The sequence below is a fragment of the Pseudopodoces humilis genome, chromosome 6 (assembly GCF_049639895.1).
Source record: "Pseudopodoces humilis isolate 2021_Gansu_Grassland_sample_001 chromosome 6, ASM4963989v1, whole genome shotgun sequence".
In the NCBI taxonomy this organism is placed as follows: domain Eukaryota; kingdom Metazoa; phylum Chordata; class Aves; order Passeriformes; family Paridae; genus Pseudopodoces; species Pseudopodoces humilis.
The window spans coordinates 7,876,830-7,904,738 of record NC_142205.1 but is presented as its reverse complement, the minus strand read 5'-3'; the positions used below and the strand labels follow the sequence as shown (position 1 = coordinate 7,904,738).

Here is a 27,909-nt window from a genome sequence, read left to right as displayed (position 1 = left end):
ATTTAATCTACTGGAAAACAAACCCCACACAATTGTACAACCCCTCTACACAAAATGTAGTTCTACCAAAGATGTTTGCCAAACAATCAAGACTTGTATATTTTGGCTTTTGTATTATAAACCTACTGAACAGGAATAAGCCCAGACTAAGTACAGGCCAAACTGCACTGGTTAGCCATTTAAAAGGAAATAACTTCCTTTTTTTTGTGAAAACCACACTGAACCTGGGTTAATGACAAAGCAACGAAGAATTTTTATAAAATGGATACAGGGAATGCTGGAATGAAGAGGAAAATAAAACTCAGCAGATGCACTGGGGTCTCAAGCTTCTTCTGTGGAATGAAGCAGCACCTCTTGTTTCTGACAACTTTATTTTGGCATCTCTACCCTCAATCTCCCCAGTCACTCTCCAGCAGACACTGTGATGCAAAGTTTGGTTCTAGTGACTTTATTCCTTCTGACTGGGAATAATCTCAGGAAAGATGTAATGGTGAATTAAAAGGAGAATGCTACTAATGGTCTTAATCTCACTTCTGTAAATTGTTTTTCAAACTTTTGTTTATATACTTATGGCTTAAAAAATAAACAGGACCCAAACTGGAGATCTCCACAAAGTATTTAAATGGGTACTCAAATGCTTTTAAGCACTTTGCCAACTGTGACCTTGGAGAACCAATTTTTACTCTCATTCCTTGTATAGCTTCCAAGTACAAAGATAAATCTGAAAGCAGAGACAGTCTCATTTCCATGCTTAAAACAGCAGGAGTTCAAAGCAAGGAAACAAAGCTCACATCTCGCAGGGTGGCCAGAGTCCAGCACCTCCTTCCTGCCTCCCAGTTGCAAGTGCCTGGTGTTTCCAACACCTTTCCAACCAGAGACACCAAGACATGAAGGTGACATGAAGCTGCCCTCTCCAAGGCCAACTCTCCAGCTATAAAAGAATGGGAGGGGACACAGCCAGGACAGCTGAGCCCAGCTGACCCAAGGGATATTCCAGACCACACGACATCATGCTCAGCAACACCAGAGGAAGGAGGAGGATTGTTTGGAGTGGTGATATTTGTCTTTCTCAGTCACTGTATAAGGGAGCCTGGCTATCCTGGGGATGGCTGAACAGCTGTCCTGGCGAAGTGGTGAATTTGCTCCTCGTTCTGCTTTGCTTCTATATACAGCCCTTGCTTCTCTTATTAAATTGTCTTTCTCACCACTCCTAAGTTTTCTCAACTTTTCCTCTTCCAATTCTCTCCTCCATCCCCTGAGATGGGGTGAGCAAGCTGCAGTGTGGGGCTGAGCTCCCAGACAGGGTTAAACCATGTTACACAGGTATAAATTACCAGGGAGTTAACTCATGTAGGGGTTACAGGAGCCCACTCTGACACTTGCCAGCAGAGCAGGGATTAACACATGCGCAGCTTTAACAGACTCTTGGAGAGAAAGAGAAATCTGGGTTGTGGGCTCCCAAGGTATGACTAAAATTCAACAAATTATTAGTTTAGACAAAGCAGAAATGACTTGAGAACCACCAAGAGATGCATCTGATGGAGATCAGCATTCATTGCTGACGACTGCTCACAGCAAACGCACTACAGAGAAAGAAACAATTTTTAAGCTGTTCAGAGGAACAAAAAAGCAGCAACTGGCTGGAAACACCTTCCACAATGAGGAGCAGTTGGCCCAGCAACGCTGAAATGCTTTTGTATGTATTCACTTATAAGGATAAGATACTTCATCTCTGTAGCTGCTTGGCTCATCCCAGCAATAATTCACTTTCTGTGTGGTTCACAGCTCCAAGTATTCAAGTGTGTCAGTATTTCCATCAGCTGTCTGCTCCTCTCAGACATCAATACTTGTTTCTGGCGGAGCCTGGAAATGTTTTATTTTGGTTTTAACGCATGCAGCTCTCAAGTTATTTATTATTCAGGCATGAAAGGACGAGGAAGAGGTGGAGGGTGGCAGGCTATCTCTGGGCTGCTAAGGAGATGGATAGTGGTGGGCTATTCCTGGGCTGCTTATGGCTCCCAAAAAATCCAAGCCAACCTAGAGCCTGCCTGATGCCCTCCTGGGCCATCAGGGACTATTTCCAGATGCTGCTGGGGATTGCTCCTGGACATCAAAGGCTCACTGTGAGGGGTGAGGGAGCCCCAGGGTCCCACATCATCTCACAAGGTGCTGGGTTCTAGCTCCAGAAAATGTCTTTCTCCTCACCTTTGATTTTTCCCCTGGAATAACTTCCCACAACCCTACATTTTCAAACACCGAAGTAAAGTGTTCAGGAGTGTCCTGAGGTGCTCTGGTGGGGTACATGCATCCCCCATCACCATCCTTTTCCTTCAGTGGGCACCCTGCAGCAGGGGAACAGCCACCACACAACTCAAACTCCACTGGGACTCCCCCCACAGAGCACTTGAGGCACACAACTTTCAGTACCACCAGCAAAAGACTCCTCATCCCACCCTGAACCCTGGCACCCCCCAAGAGGCTTTCCAGGATTGCTTCACAGCCCAGTGCTGGAATGGACAAGGGCTCACTTCTCAGCAGATGATATTTTTCCCTTTTCAAGCTGGACAAGCTGTATTTGGCGTGTTAACAAGCACAGAGACAGCAGCACTCCACGCATTTCTCTCTTCAGGTTCATTTGAAATAGGTTCTTGTTCTATGTACTTCATTGCACCAAATCCACCGTGACAGGATACATTGTAGGATCACAGAGCAACAGCCATGCCAGAGCCTTTTCCTGTTGAGTTTGTCATCCCATTCCCAGGGGGACTGCGGTCCCAGACAGCAAGCTGGTGAGTAATTGCTGGAAGTGTATGAAAACCTCCAGCATTAGGAGGAAGAACACAGCCATGGTGGCAAAGAGCATGTACACTACCTCCAGACTCAGACCAGCACTGTGTCCTGTATTTAGCCCTGGTTTATTCTAAATAAGAATCCTATCTGTGTTAAAGTATTATTCACCCAGAGAATAATCAGGTGTTTTACACAATACCCGTGTGGCTGTTCTTGGGATGGAGTCACTTCCCCACCTCACCTTGGGATTTCTGCACTGGGAAAAGCAAACTTCCCAGAAGGGAAATAAAACACTTTTCTTGCCAAATATTGTTCATTTAAGACCCGTCTAAATCTAAAAAGTAGCCAGGAAAAGTGACGAGTGGCCTCAGTGTCCTCTCCCTGCAGGAACCACACCATGCACAGAACCCACGTTCCCATTCCCTCTGTCCCCTCCCAGAGAGACAGACAGGCCTGGGGGAATATTGAAAACCTTCAAACCAGCCCCAGGTCCTGTAGCCCCTGTGCCAAGGTAAGATCCAGGGATCACCTGTCTTCCCAGGAACCTGCCTTCCCCTCCTTTCTGCACAGCCATGATGGTGCCAGAGGTGGAAAATCCCTGTCTGGCTACAGCCCTGTCACCTCAAAAGACACCTCATCAGCCTGGCACAAATATATCAAATGCATGCATGGTATTATTTCAAGTATTTTGTGTCTATATCTTCTATTATATTTTATTTAAAAGATAAAAAGGGTTATATGAAACATTCTGTTTTCTCTCTTCTCCCCCTGCTGAGGTCAAGACCTCTCTTGCACCACACATCCCAGTGTCAGGCTGCAGCCATCCTGGGAAGAAGGGGCATACCTGGCAATCACAGCAGTGCAGGATGCTTTGCTGAAGCAGTAGCACCTCCCAAAGTGGTGTTTTGCTGGGTTAGCTCCCCTGCTCAGTGGAGCTCACACCCAGAAATAAAATATTGCAAAAATAAAATATCTGTATCTCTAAAAGTTTACACTGTGATATAAAAATATGTCTTTAGATAATCATATCTGAAAAGGGTTTGCCTCCATTATTTCACAGAATCATAGAATCACAGAATGGTTTGCAATGGAAGGGGTCTTAAATATTATCTGTTGGAATATTATCATTCCAACACCCCTAGAGCAGATCACTCAAAGGTACCACTTTATCTTTCTTATATTTCAAGTATTTGACTGGGAGGAGGCAGTCCTCCTGCAAAAGTTTAAAAGAACAATAATAATAATAATGCTGCAAAGTAGATGTGAAATAGACTGTTTATACTGTATTTGCACTGTAGGGGCCTATGCAATTGTTACCATACATTTCTTTCAAAGACATTAACGAGTAACTGCACCGTGTCATCACCCTGTGGGGGTTTTCTTAGATCTGTTTTAGGAGAAAAGCAAACCTTTTTCCTAGAGAATTAGCAGAACAATAACCAGGTTTAGTTCTGTCATATGCAGCTTTCTTTATAAACAAGAGATTATGGAAAGGAATAAAAAAAATCTCTACTGTTTAGCTTGGCTATCCCTGACAGCTACTTTGGAAGAGCTTCCAAAATGGAAAAAGCAGATGTTGCAAATCTGCCTTATCTACAGAGCAACTGTTGACTCTGCTGTGCAAATCCTAATTTGCATCTGCATGAAAGGTTTCAGAGATTAAATGGCATTCAAGGAGGAATATTAGCTTTTCTCCCTCCCTCCAGCTCTCCTTTGAATGGATTTACTACTGGCAATTAGCTTTCTGTTCCATCGGCCAAGTAGAAAACAGGATTCATCAGGACTCTACAGTATCCTCCTTTTAATGGACTGTTTTCTTAGATCACCCAATTCAGGCACAGAGAGTTTAAGAAATAAATCGTCACAAAGCTAAAACAGTTACAAAAACACTTTGCCCAGGAGGATTCCCTCTGACACTTGGAAGTCCTGAGGAGGACAAAAAAGCCCCACCAGAGAACAAATCAAAGGGGTCTCCTGGCTACACCTAAAAAGATGGGAATGGAAACCCCTCCAAGAGGAACAAAGCTTTGGTTGATGCTGAGAGCCCAGAACCGGTCCCAAGGACAGCCTTCAGCTGGGGATTGCTGGCTTAAAGGAACAAGCAGTGATGGGGAGTTTTCCTTAAAATCTGATTGCACAGTCAGACACTTGGTTCCCCACTCAAAACAGGGAAGCAAACACCACTTGTATTTATTTAGTTAGCTCAGAGTTCTGAACTGAACTTTTATACAGAAATTAAAGAGCTGATATGAGATATCTCCATCAATGGTCCCCAAAGACAAGGAGCAGTGGACAGGAGACAGCAAGGGCATGCTGAGCTCCCCGGGCCATGAGAGCTCCTAGCTCCTGCTCAAGGATGCCCATGCAGATGGCTCCCGCTCTCCCGGGTGCCAAACCTCTGTGCCTTCCTCAAGGAGGGCAGCAATGAGGTGCATCAGCTCTCAGCTCTCACACAGTCCTGGCACCGTGAGCACACCCTGGCAGCTGCTGGCCCACAGGTCACACAGGCCACCTCACGCAACCACGGTGGCCAAACGCGGCCAAGCCCCACCGCTCGCTGCTCGCGGCAGAGTGATGGGACAGCCCCCCAGATGATCCTTGGGGGAGCACAAGAGACTGTGCTGCCTCATCCTTCTGGTGTCTGCCTCTTGCTGCCTCTGAAGAGCGGTGGCCAACTTGGCCTCAGCTTTTGCTCAGCACAGCAGGGGCGTCCCAGCTTGATGCTGACAGACAGATCCCACCACAAAGCGGCTGATGTTTTACATTTCTGCTCTACATGCCTGAGGAAGTCCAAAAAACCCTCATCATTGCAGCAAGCAAGCAACTACCACAAGCCCTTTCAAAGCCAGTGGCAGCAGCTATGTAAACTGAGGCACAGAATGAGGCCTCCCCGCATCACAATGGACTGGGCAAAGCTTGCCCCAGACTCCATCGGAGCAGAACTTGGTCCTGGCTGAACTGTGGAGGCCCTGAGCAAACCTGTGCTCCTCAGCATCAGTGCACCACTGCATCCCTCCAACTTTACCTGGAGAGGTTTTGTAGGTGACACACCCAAAGCAATTAGCAGAGTTTGCTACAAGGACACAGCTTACACAAATGGCTGCTCCACAAGCATAGGGAAAGGAAAGCAGCTGTATCTTTGGAAATAGTTTTAAACATTCTTATAATGCTGCTGAATGATTCTTCTGGTTATTTTTTTCCTGGGCTCTTTCTCTATACCTTCATTTCCTTTCTAAAAATCCTTCAAAAAATTCATTACTGCTAGAGTTTTGACCCCCAGGGTGGGCTTTCAGCTACTTGGTCAGTTCTATCAAAATTTCACCAACTCTCAAGTGCTCTTGCAGATGAATTTTTAAGAAACACATAAGCTCCTCAGGCTCAAAAGTTTAGGTTTACCTCAGAGGAACTCTTTAAGCGATACAAATGCTCCTGGCTCCCTTTCCAATTCCCAAGTCAGTTTTGCCTGGAAGCTACTTGTGATGCTTTCTGAAGTGGGCTTTAAGATCACATGGCATCAGAAAAAATTTGCCATAAAGCCCCAACCTTTCCCCTTCGGTTCACAGCTATGCAGCTCCCAAATCCCAGGTCCTCTGCATTTCCCTTGCACTTTTAATGTGCACTTCTCTAATCTTCATTTAATGCAGGCAGCTGGCAGCAAATACCCCCAAACAATGACTTTAATCCTAAGTATCCTGAAGCCCCCCTTCCCACACCAAAACTGAAGGGAAAAAAAAAAAAAAAAAGACCAGCCTCAAGACAACAAGATGGAGAAATCCAAGCTATCCACTGGGCCAAAGGATCAGAAAGACACAATGAGCTAAATTTTGCCGGGTTTGCTAATTAAAAACGGAAGCTACCCCACTTTGGAGCCAAGGCAGGGAGGTGGGGGGAGTTCTCATGCTATTCAAAAAATCAGCTTCCAACTGGGACCATATTCACTCCACATTAATTGTCATTCCAACTACGAGTGTCCTAGTTTCAAAATGAAAACTACTCTCCGGTGTAGCTAGTGAAAACTAACACCAGTTTTGAGGCATTAAACAAAATTTATTGATTGCATTTTCCCACCCACTAAAACTTTAATAAGCATTAAACCTGAAACTCCTGGCCCCATTTCCTCCTTCTACCCTCTCTCTCTATAAAAAGGGTCAGGCTCCTCTATATGGAGATTAGGACTTAATGTTTGGTATTTGTTTATGAGCCTATCAATTGCCTTTATTTCAGGGGGGAGAAAAGCACATCTTAAGAAAAAAAACCCCTCTTGTACAGGGATTAAGAGAGGGCAAAGGTTTAGGGTAGTTTGGGTGGGTTTTTTTCCCAACTGATTGTGGGTTTTAGATATATGAAGGATCACGTTCACGTGAATGAAAATAAGAAAATATTCCCCTTTTTGCAAGTTCCCTTTGAGTAACATAAAATGCTATTTCTCAAAGATCCCTATTTCTCTGTAATAAGATGCAAAATTTCAAGTCTTCTCTGCTGGCTGTTTTCAGCTGTGTAAAAAGGAAAAAATAATAATAATTTGGGGGCCGCTCTGTCTGCATACTTAGTAAAGAAAACAAAGGTCAAACATTTGAAATGCAAAGGTTGGTGATTAAGCCCAGAAATCCATATCTATGCATCAAAATGAATAGCCAGATTTTGAGAGTGCTTAAGTGATTTAAATACAGAGCCTGACCTGGCTCAGCACCTTTCAAAACCAAGCTTGTTATTTCAAGAGTCTCAAGTGAGCTTTAGGTGCCAGGTACCCCCAGTTGGAGAAATTTAACAGTAATCTCCTTTCAGGAAGCCCGATCCACTTTAATGTAGCGAAGGAAGATTTTGTTATTTAGAGAACACCTCTAACTAAAGCTGCAACACTTTGTCCTTGTGCTAAACTCAAGTTTTATCCTTCAGAATTATTAGAAAGAGTTGTGAGAGATGGCAAAGTAATGTCAAAAATTCTTTTATTTCTCCTCTTTAAAGAGGGCTGCTAAAGGGATTAGACAGCTTTGAGTTCACTGCTCTGTTAAATCAACCTTACAATATTTTTTCAGCTTGTTTGACTTGCTGTTTCTGTATACATTTGTGTTTTCACCTTTCTGCATTCAAATCCCACGCTCGGCGTTTGTTCCGCGCTTCTCACAGGAAAGTTAGTCAGTTCTTTATTTGTATTAAGTCTATGGGGTTATAGAAAACAGACTTGGAAAACAATCCCTAAATTAGCAGGACTTACCGGCTTCCGTGCGTACGCGCATACACGCGGGGCATCGCATACCGTCCAACCTGAACGCAGAGGTTTATCATTTCCAGCAGCAGCACCAGGGCATCAGGTTCACCAGGAGGGACCTTTTAATGGTCTCCTGTAACCGTATCTATTACAGCAGGGTTTGGACTCCACTTTACAAATTAAGAGAGAGTTCAAGGAAGTCATGCGTGTCTCATGGCACTGCCTTCAAGCAGTTTTAGTGCTCCCAAATAATCATCCACAACCTGCACTATGTTAGGATCCAGAAATTCCAGAAGCAGGGGAGATACCTCTATGCAAGGATATTTTAGCACTTCTGTAAGGATAATGCAGACCCTCTGCAGAAGGCCATTTCCACCTTCCTACACTAGCATGTGGCTGGTCCCACCTGCATGAACCAGGGACCTTCCAAAGGCACTTTGGGATACACTCCCCCATCCTTCTGACTCTGATTTTTTCCAGCTTTTCCTTTCCCCACCAGAAACACTATATACTCTTCTCTGTGCAAATGAGCCTCTAAGCATTAGATGGATGCTGTTGTGATGCCAAAGGTGGTCAGTGCAAGCAGGCAAGCCAAGGGAGAAAGAGAACAGACACTTCTCTCTGCCAGGTGGAAGATACAGATGATAAAAACTGAGCCCAGCAGCCACCAAGGGGCTGGATATGTCTCAAAGTCAGGCACCAAAGCTAAGCTCCTGCCATGCTCCCTTTATGGGATGAACCACCACCTTGTGCTACTCACAGATAACCTCCCTTGATGTATAACCCATAAAGAGAACAAGAGCTGCACACAGCATTCTGCCCCCTCCACTCCCTTTCCATGGGTGGGTGGTTAATCCAGGGTAATCTTTTCTTCCTGCCTGCCCTGAGCATCCTATGTCACCCCTCCAACTTCTCCTTCTAGTGCCCAGAACAGCTGGCCTCAAGCACTGGGTTAAGTTACTCCTGCAAAGACGGCACCTCTTGTCTGCACTTCATTGCTATGCACTGGGAGGAGGGGACAGAGGGGGAGAAAAACCTCTACTTCAAACATTTACATGTATTTTGAAAGCACCTGAGGATGTTTCAGGCCCTTTTTTGCAAGACCTAACACATTCCACCCACAAGACTATCTTGTTCAGAGCAGGCAGATGGCTCCTTACAGGAAGGATTTGCATTGTGTGGGGTCACCAGACCCAGGATCAGGCAGTGACCCACCACCAAGACACAGTGGTGGGCACAAACCTGCCCCTTTTTGTCCCTGTATTGAGGGGGACAGGGGAAAGGAGAACCCCTTCTGTTCCCTCTGCGCTTCCCTCCCCTTCATGGAGACTTTTACAATGCTGAAGCCCACTGCCTCCTCAAATCCAAGATGCCAGCATGCCTGCAGTTAAAAATGAGGCAGAAATCTCATTCCTTCACTAAATAATTCACAGGTTGGAGCCCCAGCCCAACTCCATTAACACTTTCCAGGAGTTATGTTCCTTTTTGACTGGGCAGATCGCAAAGCATTTCTGTAGAAGGAGGCTTTGTGTTTGGGTTTCCTTTGCCTCCTAGTTCAAATAAAGGCAATACTAACTGAAACACTGGGCAAAAGAAAATTGAGTGTGACGCATTTGTCAAAACTCTGGGGATTCCCATTTGCTCCTCCAGCTCTCTGCCTTAACTGGAACAAGGGCAAGAGAAGGTGCTGCTGTCAAGATGCCCCTCTCTCAGAAATTCTCTTTCAGCCTGGGGTATCTGTAAGACAGTAGTCTGTATTTAAACTCCACAGTATTTACTGTATTTGTATTGTATCCCAGGATAGCAGCTGGAGAGCAGGACCAGGGTTTTACCCAGTATCTTCATGGCTAATGTTAGTATCCCCCATTAGCCACTTACACCCTTCTTCCCAAGCTGGGTGAACCAGGAGCCTGGAAAGCCTGAAACATATTTTTTATGCTTGATTACAGATTTCAAGTGCCTGACACCAGGCCCCCACTCATTATGTTTTGACACTGATGACTTTGGGCTGAGCTGGAACAAATGCTTTGCGCTCGCTCATCTCTCACTACATCCACCAGAGTTTAACTGGAAAGAAGGTGGGTGATGGATTTGTAGCAACTCTGGGCAGGGATGCAGAGAGGACACCATCTGCTGTTTCTTACTTTCCCTCACCCCTTCCTTTCTGTAATTTATCAATTCAGAAATCAGGAGGCAAAGTTCTCTTGCAGCCTCCTCTTGCGATCAGCACTGCGAGGCAAAGGCTGAGGACACGGCAGGGCAGCTGCAAGGTCCAAATGCTGCCTGTGGAGCTTGAACAGCATTCGGGCCACACAGTGGGAGCACCGAGCTCCCAGCACTGCAGCTCGTCCCACCCAGGGGCCTCCCAGGGCCCAACCCACCACATGCTGGAAGAAAGAGGCTTTCGGAGTTTTCCTTGGAAAAAAAATTATGCTTTCACAGAAAGCTGTGAATTCATGCAGAACACAGACTGTAAAAATGAGAAGTGTTTTTAATTTTTCTCCCCCAACTGCATTCAGCTCTTTTCTTACACAGTGAATACTGGAGGTTGGAACAAGGTGATATTTAAGGTCTTGTCCAACCCAAACCACTCCATGATCCTATGGCTCTAAATACCAGCTAATTTATGCACCTCCATTTACCAGATCCCCCCACTTCTGCATGAATCCCTAGCCTATTAACATAACCATTTAAACTGGACATGTTTTCTTAAACATTCTTCTTTCATAAACTGCCAAGTGACAGTTGTTTACTGTCAACAAGCCTGGGTACTCCAAGACAGGGAAAAATATGCCCTTCCAAAAGGCAGACATATCGGCTACCAAAGGAAGATTAAAATCTGGTGTTTTTCTCCCTCCTCAGAAATGCTTTATTCGTAGAGATACTCATGATACTGATCAGGAGAGATGGTACTATGCCTAATTCCAATCATTCTTTTAATTAAAGACAGGCTCATTGAGGATTTATCTTCACTTGAACGTGCTAATTGTCAGGGCACACTCAGAACTCCTTAACCTTCTCTCATCTCCCAAGGCACATCTTGGCTCATCTTACACAGATCCTGCTACTGGCTAGAAACAAAATGCTCTCCTGGAGAAATCTACACAGAGAAGTTAAAGAAGTTTTAAACAAAAATGAAATCACCAGTTCATTCAGGCCCTACAGTCTCCACACAAGCTGATGAAGTATTTTGCTGGGAGGGAATCGCTTGTACTTGAGTCTCGCCCGTGAAAGCTGTGTTATTAAAAAGAAAAAAAAAAAAAAAAAAGAACAATCCTATGGGAAAACTTTTTCTTGTGCTCTGTCTGCCCAGAAGTGCCAGGAAAGCTCCTCCACAGGCTCCTGTATGGTGCAGGGTCCCAGAGCTCAGACCCCATGGGGGATTATTAACACTTTCCTGGCTGCTGTGCTGCTCGCAGCTCACGGTGCTGGGGCTGATGCTGGTGACACCGATGAAATGACAGCGAGGATGGGGCAGGAGGGCACAGTGGCCAGCAGGGCAGCCCAGCTCCACACAGGGCTCACGAGAGAGGCACAGGGGAGCCGGGTGCTGGCTGTCGCCGCTGCCCCTGGTGCTTGCGTTTGGGCTGTGATGCTGCCGCGGGCTCCCATCGAAGCCAGAGTTACAAAAAGCAAGATGGGAAGTGAAGGTCTGTGTTGCAGCTGGTTAGAGAGGAATGGGAGGTCACTGAAAGCCACTTCCAGGGATCTCCACCCCCAAACTGGGAGCCCTTTTACTCGCAGGAGTTTCCTCTGCTTGTTAAAATGTTTGGGTCATTAGAAAACTTCCCAAACAATCCCTGCTTATGCTAAATAGCTGCTCCCACCACGATCTGTGAAGGGCTTCAGCCTGCTCTCTTGGAAATCAATGGGGGCTTTTTTTCCTAGGATTCAATAGGCACAAGATCAGGACCTCATTATTATTTTTACAGGACTACAAGAAGCAGAGAATGGCAAAACCCCTAAAGAAAGCAATGACCCTCCGAACTGGGAGCCAAATTTGCTATGAAAGATCTTTACAGGCTCTGTCAAGCATCAAAATAAAATTAAAAATGTAATTCTTGGGATCTTTTCAGTTTTCTGTCATGGAAAGCGGAAGGTTGAGAAAGGCTGGCCTCATCATTTGGATCCAGAGACATCTCCCGTAGCTCCTTTTTCCTCCAAAGAAAAGCCTTCACAGATGTGTATTTTACCTTCCCCAGGGGGAGTGAGCAAGAGGGGATGAGCTGTCAGCTCAGGGTGATGCCAGTTACCCTGCGGTGCCCCGTGGAACAGAAACACCTCCAGGGCTTCACATGACCTCCTCTGCCACACACCTCAATGAAACCCCCAGTAAATCCCCTCTGCAGAGGGGCCACCAGCAACACTGGGGACGAGATGGCTCTTGGGACAGGGTCCTGCTACAGGGACCACGCCTGCATCCCGTTTTCACAGAGCCAGGTGCCACCTGCCTCTCGTGAGAGGAGCATCAGAGATATCAGAGATGCTCTCACCCTCAGCACCCTCCTTGGAGCTCTCTGACAGTGAAGCCCTCCCGTTCTTGCTCATTACTTTACATCACTCCTCCCTCTTGGTTCACCCATCAGTGAGAACCCACCCACGCACCACATCACCACCACCACAAAGTTTGGCCCCTAATCAATACCCAGCTACTTTGCTGTCTCCCCTACACCCACCTCGAGCCAGGTCAACCCCAAAATGTTTAAAATCTATTGCTTCTGGATGCTAGTTTAATCCTCATAACCCAGCATTGGTCTCCAAAGCTTTACTGATTTAACTATGTCAGCTGAAATAATTTAGTGAGATTTGTTGTGAACAGCACAAGGTAGCTCAGTGAAATCAAGACACTATAAAACACTTCACTTTCCAGGGCAAAAGTTTTAAATGAAAATAAACTCAGAAACACTTCCATTGGTTATGAATAAGCAACAGCTGGGAAGCCACCTCTGGAGGTCTCTGGTATGCCATGGCGCACTATCATTGCCTGTTACTGTCTTTCCCTAAAAGCCTCATACTCAAGGAATTTAACTGATGGCTTGGCTCCTTGGGTGAAAAAGAAATGAGGGGAAAAAATCCAAACCAACATGCTGCCATGTGTCAGCATGACATTTGCAGGTAGTTCAGTAGGTCAGAGGACACCCCTGGCTGTACTGGTGCAAACACAGTGCCGGGGTCCTGGGGCTGTGATGTTCCCAGGGAAGAGCCTTTGGCACACGCAGCAGCCGGTGGAGCAGTGCCTGCTCCCAGAGAGCGATCCTGGGCCGCGTCCTTTCCTCACCCGAAAACTTGGAACCCTTCTCACTTGGGTTATTAATTCTTTTAACCCCTCACAACCTGCAGAAATGGCACAGTCCCAAAATCTCACAGATGCTAAACGTGTAAGCACACGGCAATTGTTTTGCATACAATTCTGCGTGATAAAGAGATCTACTTCCAAGTTTTAATATAACCCTTTTATTTAACCAACTTGTTATCTTGCCTTGCTCTCTGGATTTGAGAAAGCAAGGCCAGCACACCAGACCTACCTCCACCTCTGCAATAAATACCACCCCTTTATGAGATGAATGCATCTGAAACTGAAGCAGTTACTGGAGAAATGTTTTCTTACTTGACTGTGCTGCTATTCTTCAAAAATAGCTTTGCTACATTGAGTAACCTGAGCGTCACTGCACAAAAAAGATAAAATTGATTTAACTATCTCCTGGCTAATTCCTATTCACCTGAAGGCAAAAGCCCTGATAGCCTATCAGAATAATAGGGCAGGTTTACATCTGATTACCTTTCACATTTTAACTAGTAAGTTTACTAGAGGTTTTACTCAGCCTGTATCTCACTGTTCTTGTTTGCTTTTGATACTGCAGAAACTTCCTGGTCATTCAAACCAAGGAGCAGATACTTTAGGGGTAAGCACACCAGGAATACAGCACTCACTGCAGGAATAAAAGCTCTTCTTCACACATACAGAGTTTTAAATCACATCTGTGGCACCTGGCAACCTGAGCTCTGAACATATGAGAAAGGGGACACTAGGGGAGTCAGCCTGACTTCAGAGAAAAAGTTGGATTTTTAAACAAGATCACCAGATAAACAGCCAAGGGAAAGCATTGAACTGATAAGCTGTGTAGGAGGCAAAAGAAAAAAAAAATTCAGGGCATTACAAGGTATTTTAAGGTGTTTTTGGCTTTGTACGCATCTTCAGACACGGTTTTAACCCAGCATTTGCAGAGAGGTTCTTTCAGATTTACTCCTCCTACAGTCTGGGCTGACTGCTGCCACATAAAATGAATGATTATGCTACACCAGAGTTCCATTTGCTGAAAAAAAACCCCAGTGTAAAGCAAATTTTTACCAGCCACTATCCTCTCTGGCATACAGTCTGGTACATGTAGAATCAAGTTTATCACTAATCGCTATTAAAAGAGATGAAACGGCAAACACTGAAACAGCTACATCAAACCACTCTGTAGAGTGGCTTGGAGTCAGCAGGCAATTTCAAGGTTGGAGTGTTTCCTAAGGCTCAGAAAAAAAGGAAGAAACAGGTATGCAGAGTCAGACAAACTTCCAGGACACATGAAAGGTTACGAGCATGCAGCCCATGAGGGATAAGACAAATCTATTCAAACAGCGAAACAGAAGAAAAATAGCCAGATTTATTGTTTATCTGTGTATCATGTTCAGCTGAACTGGGAAAAACTAGGGAGGGAATTTTGACTGTATTTTCAGTATAAATATCTGAATTTGTTCTAAGCCTGACGAGTCTACCTTATATATAGTAAAAATTGCCAAAAGCTAAAACCATGATGATAACACAGCCACTTCTCCATTAAACCTAATGGCACATGCTCAGGCTCCTGCACTGAATCCTACACACTTCAATGACCAGCCAGAAAAAGCCACCAGCAGGCCATGCCCTAACCTTAGCTAAAATTAAGGTGCAGCAAACGCCTTCAGTCACAGCTCTGCATGCCAACAAGAGATCACTGTCAGAAACACCTTGATCCAATACTTTTATAAACTGCAAATTTTATTAACTGCTCAGAAACTAGGCTGATTCCCTGTCCTTTGGGATCCCTCAGTGAATAGCAGATGGACACAGTAAGTATTCAGAAAGGATAGCTTTCTAAGCATTTAAGTGGCTATCAAAGTTCACTGCTATTGACCATATTTTAAAAGGAAAAAATTTGTTTCTCAGCCTTATAGAAGGGGGGGAACCCTCCTCCAGCTTTATGAAAAATTTCAGCTTTGTGCAACCAGCAGACTGCATCCCTCTGTATGGAAATGGTCTGCATACAGTGGGAATGCTGTAAGGAAGAGTTCTTTGGCATTCACCTAATTTCAAAACCCATGTTCAGTCAGGCTTCAGGACAGGTTCACCCTCCCAAACAGCACTGAGGATTTTTCTGGAGGGAGTTGTAAAAGTTAACATGCCAGTCAGAGCAGCTTACTTTAACTGCATGATTTAATTAGCAGATCAACACTTTGCTACACAATTTTCAGATCTACTTTCATCACGTTTCCCACTCAGCAGTTGCTAATAAAGTCTTACTTAAAAGAAAAAAATCCTCAGATTTAATTGGAATGACCCTTGTCGGTATGTGTAGAAGACACCATGTTATACAGCCACTACTGAATACATTGAGTCCATTTCTGCACTGGAACAGACTTTCTAGTTCACTGTTTGCTAGGTAAGAAATTGATTTTTTTAAAAAAAGAAGCGATATTTCATAATAATTTACTTGTATCCTCTTATTTTATTGCCGATAGTAAAATATGATAGTCTCAATATTAAAGACTTAATTAGCTCTTTAGCTGCTGTGGCTCATGAAAATAAATGGATCAACATTTAATCTCAAAACTATCACTCACAGCTGCCCACTCAATCTAAAACATTTCTGGTGTAGGGCACAAAGTAAGCAGCACCATCAATATATGAGAGGCTCCGTGCAGAGGGTTTGTATGCATAAACCCCAAGGCCAGCTCCAGGAACAACCACTGCCACTTGGCACTCACTTCAATACCCCTAGAACTTCAGGATGAACTTTGAAACACTCAGATACACAAAGCAAAGTGACACAGATCCTAGGCGTACCCTACACCTTGGACCCCTCACTGAGCTCATGCTGGAAGGCTACAAGAGCCCAGTTGTCACCAGCTGCATGAAAAACACCGCAGCCGGAACATCACCACTTCTTTCCACACAAAAAAGTCACAGGAATTGGTACGTGCTCTCCCATTAAACTTAAGCAAAACCCCAAAATGGTCCTTGTTCTGCTCTTCTGGCAAAAAAACCTGCCTGGGCAGTATTAACGCTGGGTGACAATTCCACTCCTTGCACAAGGAAACTTCGGTTCTTGCTCCTGACAGATTGGGAGAGCTCTCCCCTCCCCTTCCCACACAAACCTGATCAAACATTAGCAGCTCTCTATACAACTCTTTCAATGCACTCAGCCTCGGCAGCTAGCTAGTGCAACACAAATCCTAAAGAGCACAGAAATTGCCTTTTTCACATACAGTGTGTGCAGACACACACACAAGCCAGCTACAGGAGACAGGATGGTTATCAGAATTTCTTAAAAGTTAAATGCTGCTGTTTCTGTCGGGCTGCTCTCTAAGAAAACAGCCAGCATTACTTGACATTCACAAATCGTACGAAGTAATATCTTTATCTGAATACTAATGCAAATTGGACGGGCTTTTTTATATTGATGTCTATTCTGTGGCTGCTGAATAGAGTGACCGCATGCTCAAGGCTGCAAAGGAGTTCACTGACCTCCCTAATCATCTCTGTCATAGCCCCTGAATGACATACACATTCAATCCTGCCTCGCCTCTCTTACTTTCATTCATAAAAAAAAAAAAAAAAAAAAAAAAGAGGGAGGGGGGAAATTTGACATTGTTCTTCCTGCAGCAGCCCCGAGAACGGGAGAGAAGAGAAACTCAGCCCAGATGAGGCCCCTGGTGTTTTTAGTTTAGCTTCTATTCAGCAACAGCCCCGCCATCTGCCTCCTTCCTGCCAACAGCCGAACACCTCCCTGCGGAGATGTTAAAACCTGCACCCCCTCCACCTCTGCTAATAGCCAGTATTCATATTAGCAAACATACACATACCTCGAGAATGCCTCCCTTCAATGTGTGTTTTATGTAGCTGAGTATAGGCACAAAGCAGTAGCTGTTATAGCCTTCACAGCCCCGTGTGGAGAATTAGATCACTGGGGAAAAATCCTTCCAAGCCCCTTTATGGAAAATAAGGCCTTAGACTGTAAATGCAAAGCCCAGCGAACAACAACCCTCAGTAATGAGCCAATACCCCATGGCCCATTTGACTAGGAGAAAGAATTTGCTTTTTACCATTCAATTCAAAAAGACTGAAAAAGTAAAATGTGTTTTTACTTGGCTCTGAAGGTTTATATTCTTTACAGTTTCTTTTGCACAACCTTTTCCCCCCCAGGTCGGCCAGGCAGCGGGTGCCCTCACGGCCGCAGAGCCGCTGCCTTTGGCACAGAGCTGGGGAAGCAGCACTGCCTTCACCCTTCCCCACGCACGTGGAAGATGGTGGGACAGCCACTTGAGATGGCACTTTAAAGCTCTCTCTCCCCACAGTTCCCGTCCACATGAGCTTTCAACAGCTCACAGTGATGGGGCAACTTCTGAAGACATTGCTAGGTGGTGGGGTTGACGGGACCCCTCTTGGCTCCGGGAGGAATCCCACTTCCCAGGGAGTTGACAGTGCCACCTTTGCTTTGGAGAAAGCTGACCGAGAGGTAAGACAGCCTGTCCCGAGGATTTCCACAGGAGCCCCTGGAAATCCCAACCCATCACTCGCTTCACAGTCATCACCGGAGGGATGCTTCCCTCCGTGTGACCTCCGACTATGCCACTTGCTACAATTCCAACAGCGTCCCAAAGCTTTAACTTGCAGAAGTATCTTCGAGCACGGGAAGGGTTTAACACCACTTCAACACATCATCAACCCCAGCTATGGGCTGAAGGTGAGGGTGGAAGCCCAGGGACCCCTGAGGCAGCCACCGAGGCTGCTCCTCAACCCCTTGGGCTCGACTGTGCCTGAAGTGACAGCTCTAACATGCACTTCAGGCTAAGTCACAGAGAACTGGGGACACTTCGCTTCTGTCACTCGCACCGCTGTGGCCAGCGCAGGCTGCCCGCTGCCTTCCGCACACCGACCTCATCTGCTTTGACCAAGTCCCTGCGACGTTGCCCCATAAATCAATTATTTTGGCTGTGAAAAATGAGCCAAACGAGTTACACTAAGAATCTGGTGTTTTATTAGGACTTTCTTGAAAACAAACCCAACCCCCGGTGTGATTTATAGCTTTAACCAAAAGGGGTATGAAAGTAATGCCCCTCACCCCCCAGCCTCCACGAAGTCCATTTATTCCCCTGTCACTTTTTTGGCAAACAGGCTTCAAACCCTTTCCTGAACAATGGAAACTTTCTGCCGGGTACATGCAGACCGGAGGACGGGGGGCTGCGAGGGGGCTCCCTTCCATTAAAGAGCTTTGAAAAATAAACAGGGACTCAGGTAGCAGCTGAGGCGGATCAGAGAGACACGACGTTTCAAACCCGCCGTATATTACTTGGAAAGAAGAAGGAAAAAAAAGCAAAACCCAGCTTTTGTCCGACGTGTTAACTTTTTTTCACTTGCAACCGCAGTGCTGCCACTCCAGGGGAGATCGTCCCCGGCTCCCCCGAAACGCAGCTCCCTTCTCAGCACAGCCACTTACTCAGCTGCAAACCAGCCTGTGCCGACACGGACTTGTGGCAACTCCGCTTTTGCTCCCAAGATGCGGCTATAAATGACCTTTCCTTACTTTTCCCACCGAACACACGCAGTCAGAGCATTTCCGATAGTGTGCCGAAAACGCGCCGCTACACACGCACGCAAGCATCTTCCCAGCTGTTACCCACGGGGTGTCCCATGCACTGCCTCGCTCGGAGAAGGCTCCTGGCAGACAGAAATCCTCTTAAAAGCACTTTGTCCCTCCTGGGCGCCTCTGAGACTACCCCGAGTCGCGGCGAGGTGGAACCGCCCCGGCCCCGCGTTCGTAACTCCCGCTCCACAGCCGCCTCCGGCCGTCTCCATCCATCCGCCCCACTCCGCCCGCCCAGGGACGGGGACCGGCAGCGCCGAACCCGGCAGAGCACGTGTGTGCGCGGCCGCGCAGCCCTTACCTGCCGGCTGCCCGCCGCTCCTCGCCGCCGCCTTGCCGCCGCCTTGCCGCTTCGCCGCCGGCATCCCGCCGACGGCCGCCGCCAGGCACAGGCACCAGACGGAGCCCCAGGCCGCCCGCATGCCTCCGGAGCGGCGCCGGGGCAGCGCGGCCGCCGCCGCACCGCCCGCCTCAGACATCCCCCGGCCGCCGCATGCTGCCGCCGCTCACCGCTCCGCTCCGCCGCCGCGCTGCCGGGAGAGGGAGAGAGGCGCTCAGCGCGGGGAGGCGGATGAGAAAACCCCCCGCCCCCGGTGCCCGCGCGGAGGAGGAACAGGAAAAATAATAATATAAAGGCGGAAAAAAAGTGGTGGGAGCAGTAAAAAAAGTGCAGGGGGCCGCGCGAAGCCGAGCGGCGGCGGGGCGCCTACCTGCGCAAGCCCCGCGGCCGGCCGCGCACCGCGCATCGAGGGAGGGACGGAGGGAGCGCCGGGGGGGGCGGCCGCTGCCCCCCGCCCGCCGCCCCGGCGCTCCTGCGTCTGCTCGGCGCGGAGCGGGGGCGGAGCGGGGCGGCCGCGGTGTCCCCGCCCGCCGGGCCGGACCGCCCGCCCCGCCCCGCCCCGCCCCGCCGCCGCGGGGGCCGCGCCCGCCCCGCTCCGCTCCGCGCCCGGCCCCGGGGCTGAGCGGGGGGGCTGCCGGAGCCGCGCGGGGCTGAGCCCGCCGAGCCCTCGAGGGGAGCGGCACCCGCTTCTCACAGACGTGAGATGAAAGTTGGCGCGGTGCTCCCGTGGTGGATCCCGAGTGGCACCGTGCGCCGCGGCGGTCACCCCCGTGTCCCCATGTCCTGGCCCTGGAACAGCGCGTTTTCTGGAGAGGAGCGGCGGGAAGCGGGATCCGTGGGTTGGGGACAGCTCTGTGCGTGCAGCACTTGGGCTCAGCCTGGGACTTGGGCAGCAAATGGTCCATTCACCCATTCCCCCCGCATGGCTGCCGCTCTGTACCCCGAAGTGAAGGCACCCGCTTCGAGCGCCCTGACTTCACTCCCCCACACCCATAATCGCTGTGGTACATCGATGGGACTAATCATAGACTCCACGCCGCCCTGCATGTTCTCCTCTGCCAGCTGGACTAGCTATTTTAATAAAAAGTCTGACCAAGTGGATCTAGTCCCATTTACAGTTACGATTAGGACGATGTAGTCACTATCACAGTTATGGTTTGGGGTACTGTGGTCATCACAGAGACCCCCGACACGGCAGAGCTGCTGAAGCGACATGCATCAGTTACTGCTGACAGCGAGCTGAGCTGCCTCATACAGAGAAGTCAGAGCTCTGCTTTAATCCCACTTGACACAGCAGCTCATTCGCTGAAAATAGACGCAAATATTATCAGAGCTGAAAATGCTCTGCAGAAGGGGCTCAAGAAACCAACCTGCTTAAGAGTCATGGGGAGCCTTTTTGGGTCGGAGGAAAGCTGGGCGGTGTGGAGGTTTGGCTCGCAGCGAGGGCAAACAGCGGGATCGCTCCTGGCCGCCGTGGAGGGCTCGGAGCTCGCACTGTTGTCTCTGCAACAGCGATCTGTCTTGACACCTTTATCAGGCACAGAGACTCTGACATCTCAATACTGTGGCATTGTGTGGGGAAGCATTGAGACGGGGCCGCGGCGAGGAAATCCTACGTGTCAGCGGAGACCCTCGCCAGTGACACTGTCGGTTTTAAATGAAAACAATGGAGGGAAATGCAGACATATAAATAAAATGTGCTTATTTCACCGTCACAGAGAAGGCTTGGCAGTACGTCAAGCTGCACGATGTTTGCTCTCATAACTGCTGTGCTGGAGGTGCCAGAAAATCACTAAAAATTAACAACAGCAGCATAAGTATAACACTGCACAAGGAGTTGTTGGCGTCACTATCTTGAAGAGAAAATTGCGAAAGCAGAGCCAAATTCTGCTCTCAAGTAAAGCCACTAGGGTAAGATTGCTGTTGTAGCATTATTCCTATTGCTAGTAAGAGTTAGTATTGTTGCTATTACTACCCCAATTTTCCAAGAGGAGAGCAGCAAAGGAGAATCAAAGTTAAGCCCTCAGATAAAATAAAAATGTCCATGAGAAATCAGTGTGGTTTTTCACACTGTGTCTGAGTTTTAAAAGTGCCACAGTGATTGTTCCTTTCTGTCAGGTGAGGGCAAACACTCTCATGCTGCTCCTGGAGGATAGAAATGGCCGATCTGAACCCAGAGAGTTTTGCTGGGAGATGTAGAGGTCTGCACCGTGGATCAAGTTAGCTCAGCCCTTTAATGGTTTTAAACTGTTTTTCATTTGGAAAAAAAACAAGAGCTTATAACATTTGGAAGCCCTTTACAACAGGAAATCAAATGGGTATTGAGATAGTCCTGTATGAAGGACTTTCAGGTTTGCAGTTTTCTCTAAAGTGGGATATTTTTAGGTTTCCCATTTATTAACCATGCAGAACACTCATGTGGTGGTTGGGGAGCACAGACCCGATTAAGTACAGATTTTTTGATGCCGCTTTGTCACTGTGGTGGCCACCGTAAGAGAGCCCAGGATGTAGTGCTGTGCAGCAAAAACTGCAACTCTGGACTGTGTCTCAGCCACTTTCTTACAAAAAAAAAAAAAGAATCCATGTACATAGGCTAGTAAAGCCTACACAACACCATTGCATTTATTTCAACACTGTTATGCCATAAGCCATATATTACACCAAAGTTTTTCTTCTCTCTCAGGCTAGGAGCATGCACCTCCCTCCACGCAGGGATATTCTCTCTGCCAACATGTTTGCTCTCCTTTTACCCTTTATAAGAATTCCCTTCCCAGAACTTTATATTTGTTTATCCCCTTAATATCCAAAGCTGTCTGTGATGAAAATCAACCCCCTTTCAGCAGCTCAGGGATGGGGAGTGGTTGCCCTTTTCTGAGTGAGTAGCTCCAAGCCTGTCACTGTTACACACTTCCATCTGCCCAGACCCCACTGGGGGCTCAGCCACTGAGACTGGCTGCCCTGGGACAGTTTTTGGGGAGCCTTGCAGGCCCTGGGGGCATTTGCATGGCTAAACCCCCTCCCTCCCTTTGTGCCTCTCCAAAGCTCTACCTTAGAGGGAGGCTGCTGATCTCTGTCTATGCAAGTGCAACCTGTTGATAGTCTCAAATCAAGTTAAAGGAAGGCTGCTGTAAAAAAAAAAAAATGGAGCAAAATTGGCTCCAGGTGTGAATGCTTTAAGCAGTCCCTTCTGCCTCTCTGTCCAGGAGATGGGGATGGGACGGGCTGTCAGAAGCTTGTCCCAAAGCCCTTGGGACTGAGGCTCTGGAGAGGCATGAAGGGAGAGGGGCTTTGTTCATGGCAGTGTCACCCTTGGTGACATTACTGTCAGAAAGCGTGTGATCGCTTCCCTTCCCCTGCAATCCCTCTTGTGCGCTGTGCAAAGCTCTCCCCTGCACATCTGAGCTGGCAGATGTACCATGGCAGGCAGAGGGCTCAGGCTCTGGTGCTGGGCTCATCAAGGATCTTGCAAAAATTACACTGGGGACTGGTGCCCCCATACTCGCAGGAGCTGCTTCCTTAGCCAGCAGAAAGCGATTCCTGAATCAATACTGAGTAGGAGCAGAGCAATGAAGTAGGTGAAGCTTTAATTCAGATTTTAATATGCTGGCAAATTTGATCAGACTCCGTCACATGAGCTGCTGAATCATATCAGGTTAGGTACACACAATAAATATTGCCAAATATTTCTTATCAAAACAGGGTCTTGTTAGCTGACTTGTGAGCCAGACTGAGTGTTGTGGCCTCACAATGTTGTAACAGGCTGCTCCTTCAGCCCAACCGAATGCTACGAGCTCACATAAAACTGAATCGAAATATCGGTTCAGAGATCAGTATCAGTGTGCATGAGTAGAAGCCCAAGCTGTTCACACTTAGCATTCAAGGGTTAAATAGCATCAGTAGATGCCAGCACTGGGATACATTTTCCAGAGCTCATGTCACTACCCATTTATATCAATAAGGCGCATTGGAAGGGCTAAACCGCTTTTTATTAGCTAGCCAGCCCTTAGAACTGCAGTTCCAGGCTGGTTTATTGAATTTCAAGCTCAAAAGTCATTGTTGCTGAGATTAAGGATCCAAATGATTGTCAGGGTAAACACTGTGAGCAGTCAAGCACCTTGTGAAGGATCTCTCTCTCTGTGAGCTGGTTGCAACACAATCTTACCCTGTTGGATTTGTTTCCCACTGGACTGCATGGAGCAGATGAGGAATAGAGGGCTCTGCAAGGAGTGAGTTGTTTTATTTGAAGTGAAATAAGAAGGAACAAGTGAACTGGAGAGGCACGCTGGATCTCTTCTGCAAGAGCTGTGTGTGGGGAGGTGCTGGCAGAGGTAAAATAACTTGTCAGCCCGGAAAGCAAAGGAGGCAATTGGAGAAACAGAGGAGGAAAAAACCCAAAAACAACAACAAAACAAACAAAAACAAACAAAAAACCAAAAAACACACAAAAAAAAAAACTGGAGCAAGCCTGTGGAGGGTGTGAGAAGCAAGGATTTAAAATCAGACCTTGAAATAATGCTGACTCAGCACAGCAGCTCTGTGTGTGCAGCCAGGGCACTGCTCCAGGGTCACAAGTGGCTCTCAGGGGTGTCACTGATCACTTGCGTGGGCTGGGTGTTGCCTGTCCTTGTAGTAAACCAAGGCAACAGAGGGGACAAGACAGATCACTGCTGCCTGCCAGACCTCTTCATGCCATGGGCACACAGGATATTTCAGGCAAATGTGTGTGCAGCAGGGCTGCACTTGTGGGTGTAGCAAGGCACCTCGCTTTGAGGGGCATTTGAAACAGCCACAGCCTGTTTAACCCCTTAGCAGCCTGGTGCCTGTAAGGAGAAATCACACACTGCCAAGATGAGCTTCTGGGAGTCCAACAGCTGCCCTGGAAGTCCTCTCTCCTGGATGTGGGCACCAGCTGCCTGCTGCTGCCCATTCACCCTGACTGCTCACCCGCAGCAGGCGTTACAGAAACTTCTCTTTTCTGCATCCCTTTAGAGCTCACACACATTGGACTCTTCCCCAGGTCCTGGCGCCACTGTATGGCCTGGTGGCTCTCCTTTTTCCAGGGGTTTTCCCCTGTTCTGCCCCATTCCAAGGCAGGGAAAGGGATGAGCAGTGAGTGGCATGGGAACTTTCAGAACAAGCAGCCACTTCCTAAAATAAGTACAAGTGCAGGTCTTTCATCTGTTAGGGACAGCAGAATTGTGGTCAATATTATTAATTGCTGCTATGACTTTTAGGCAAGACCTTCCTCAGTGGAAGATTGACTTACTTGGGAGGAAGCTTGAATATGAGGACAATTCAGTCATGCTCAATTCTGCTTTAATACAGACTGTATGCTCCCTCAAGCCAGTGCTGTGTCTGACACCAGCCCTGCCACATCTAGAGCTTGATTTGTAAGGCTGTCTTCTTGCAATTCTGATGGTAGTTTTATTTTTCCAAAGGGCACAGTGTAAGCTCTGCTCTGGGTGTATTCTGCTGCAGAGACAGGGTGGGTGGATCAGACATGTATCAGCATTTTAAATATACAGGACATATTACAGAATTGGGTGACTCTACAGCTTTTATTGGCCTTTGAAATAAGATGCAAACAGACATATGTATTCCAGATTCAGTGTGCAAGTCCAGCAGCTCTGAAGAGGAAAAACTGTTGAGGGTCTTTCCAAACAGAGATAATCCTGTAGGGGATAGTTAAGTGTTATTATCCCTGTGGTACACTCAGTCATTCCAAGGCCCAGGAAGGCGAAATGCTTTCCCAAATATCAACTCCTGGTCTGCAGCTTAGCTTGTGGGACCATGTCCAGCTCTGTCACAATAAAGTGATAACTGCCTCAGGGATCTTGTGCTTTTGCAGGAATGTGATTCCCCTCGTGCAGTGTGCTGGACATCCAGATCAAACACGATGAAGAATACAACCTGTGGTCAGGGAGATTTGGCCTCCGTCAGCCTCAAAAGGCCTCTGCGCAGTAATTGTGGCATAAATAATTTCATTCACCATTAAGGGAAAAACATTTGTGGTGTGGAAAGCAGCAGTTGCATAAGAAATTGGATAGGAGACAGGTAGGCATTGACTTTAAGACATTTCATGGAGCCAATGCCTTTAATCAACAAGGGAAATGTTTGAATGTTAATAGAACTAACAATGAAACCAGAGTCGTGTTTTGACAAGTATTTCCAAACATTCCAGGAACACTGTGATGCTCTAGCAGCCTCTTTCCTAGGGAGGGAATTGATTGCTTGAGTTGTAGTGCAGTTTCCAATGTTCAAACAGTATTTCTGGAGGAGCTGGGATGCTGCCATGGGCAGGGGCAGGTGGTGGTCCAGGTGGTACTGGGGGAGATGGGAAAATTGGTGTTTTTAATAAATGAGAGCACTTTCTTCCTATATTGGACAGATATCCTGTAGGCTTCTTAGAAGAGAAGTGAACTCAATGCTGGGAGCTTTTTCTGTGATAGAAATTCTCTTCCTTATTGTCCTTTTATATGAAAAAATTGCTCATGTTACATTTTTCCAGAACAAGGTGATGGCTCCGTCCTCTATTGCACTTTGGCCTAATTATTTTGCATATACTTTTAACACATTGGCTCTGTGTGATCTGAAAGGAAGCCCTGACCCACTTAAAACATGACCAGAAAATTGCTGGGGGACAAGTGTACCAGGCCTGCAAGGCCTGCATGGATTTGCCATGCTTTTCACAGCTGATTTTGCTTTAGGTCAATGGATCAGATGAATCATTAATAAGCATTTGGAAGCCCTGGGTGCCAGGTACCACTGATCTTGAGCACCTTGTTAAAGATTCACCGACAGGTCAAAGGTTTTTATTTAAGGAGAAGACCAAAGGCTTACCCCCAGATTTGCCATTAACTGTGTGACTCTAGAAACTCCCCACCCTCTCTGAGCATCTCCTCTCTCTGTGACACTTTGCTGCCCATGTAGGCTGAAAAACTCACATGATTTCAAGTGAAGTTAGCAAACACCTAAATTAGGAACATGATGGATCTGAGCTATGGTTGATAAGAACAATATGCCTCCAAAACCTGACTTTTTGAACTTAGGTTTCTTCTAATGGTGCTTGTCTCTCTCTGCTGATAGGGGAGGGATCTGGGATGCTCAGCTGATGAAGGGGGGTTGTTTTTCACCCCTTTTTATCAGCCTCCATTGTTGCTTTCTGATGATGGAGGGGCTTGAAAGCTTCCCTGTGATGTAGAGAGAGACAGGACTCCACTGACTCCATGGACACTGGCTGGAAGTGCCACAGGTAGGTCCAAGGCAGGAGTCCCATGGTCCCTTAAGGCTTCACTTCTCCAAACTAGAGCCTTGCTGGAGGTCAGGATATGTGGCCTTCATTCAGCACCATTTCCCATTTGTGCATCATCATTAAATCCAAAGGTCACAATTTCATTGCAAACCCAGCTCAAATATGTTTTCAGTACTAGGGAAAGGTAAGTAGATCCTTCTGAAAGCATTTCTACAGCACAACTCCAGTCTTCCTAAAAAAAAAAAAAACAAACCCAAACAGCCAGAGTAGCCAGTGGTTTTCAGTCAGTGGTTTTCAATCTTTTCCATTTGCAGACATCCACATTTTTTACCAGCAGAACTTTAGCCCCTCATATAGTTAAATTGAAGCCTATTGACAATAAGCTTATTTTTTTTGTGAAGTTTTGTAGACCGTTCAGAAGTCAGTGCACCCCAAAGACCTACAAACTGCAGTGAAACTGATTAAAAACTCCTATCTACTTATTCTTCTGTAATTAAGTAGGATGGGTTTTGCCATATGTTTATGTGAACTGTCTGCTTTAGTCTCTCTTGTGTCTGGAATCTGTGGGCTTTCTAGTTAGGTGGGACAGGCATTTTCTCCAAGGCTGAAGGCAAATATTATTGAGATATTTTCAATTATTTAGTGATGTCTCTATGTGGAGTGTAACAACAGCTGTAACTGGGAACTATTATTAATGGACAAAATCAAGTTACTCCTCTTAAACACCAGTTTCTGAACTTGTTGCAATGAGGGTAGAAAAATCTTTAAATTAATCAGAATAATAGCAATAATTGCCAAAAAGCTTAATGTAGTTTACCCAGAAATTGTTTCTTAATTGCTCATGGTGGGCTCATGGGGGTCAGCAGCAAACAGTGTAGATCCTAGGAATCTCTGTAGCCTAGTGCTGGAGAGAAATCCTTATTTTCTGTGAGGAAAAATGCACAAAGCTGGGCATTTTGAAAGCAATGACAAGGAGGTGGCTGCAATATCCACTCTGGCTCATACAAGCCATTTGATTGTGACAGCAAATTTGTGTCCTTTTCCAAATTTTAGGCGTAGTAATTCATCATTTGCCATGGTAAGACAAAAGCGTTGTGTATTGCCAGGAATATATTTGCTCCTCTTTCAATTGAGAACACAAGTAGAAACTTGGTTTAAAAGGGCATATTTTCTCTGTGGCTGTTGATGCCTCAAACCATAGAAATATAAAAATATTTGTAATAGTTTGTATCTTACTACAGAGTGGAAGGGGGATAATCACTGTCAGGCTGATTTCTCTGCAGACAGCTGCGCAGCTTGTAACAAGGGATATCTGCACATGTAAAAAGGATACCGAAATCAAATTATCTGAACTTTGAAAATATATTCCTTTCTGCAGCTGACAGTGTTAAAGTTAACCCAGGAGCCAGAGAACACTCTGTCTGCAAAG

General features: G+C 46.8%; 1 protein-coding gene across 5 annotated transcripts in view; it reads right to left on the bottom strand.

The window, feature by feature from the left end:
* The window catches only part of FGFR3 (fibroblast growth factor receptor 3), a 53,268-nt gene extending 33,901 nt beyond the window's left edge, over nucleotides 1-19,367 (bottom strand). For 4 of the 5 annotated variants that reach the window (XM_088056125.1, XM_088056126.1, XM_088056127.1 and 1 more), the window contains exon 1: nucleotides 19,190-19,367. In XM_088056125.1, coding sequence (XP_087912251.1) covers nucleotides 19,190-19,367 — 178 coding nt within the window. The remainder of the gene's footprint in view (nucleotides 1-19,189) is intronic. The other variant, XM_014263096.2, reaches the window with a different exon arrangement.
* Nucleotides 19,368-27,909: the final 8,542 nt, after the last annotated feature.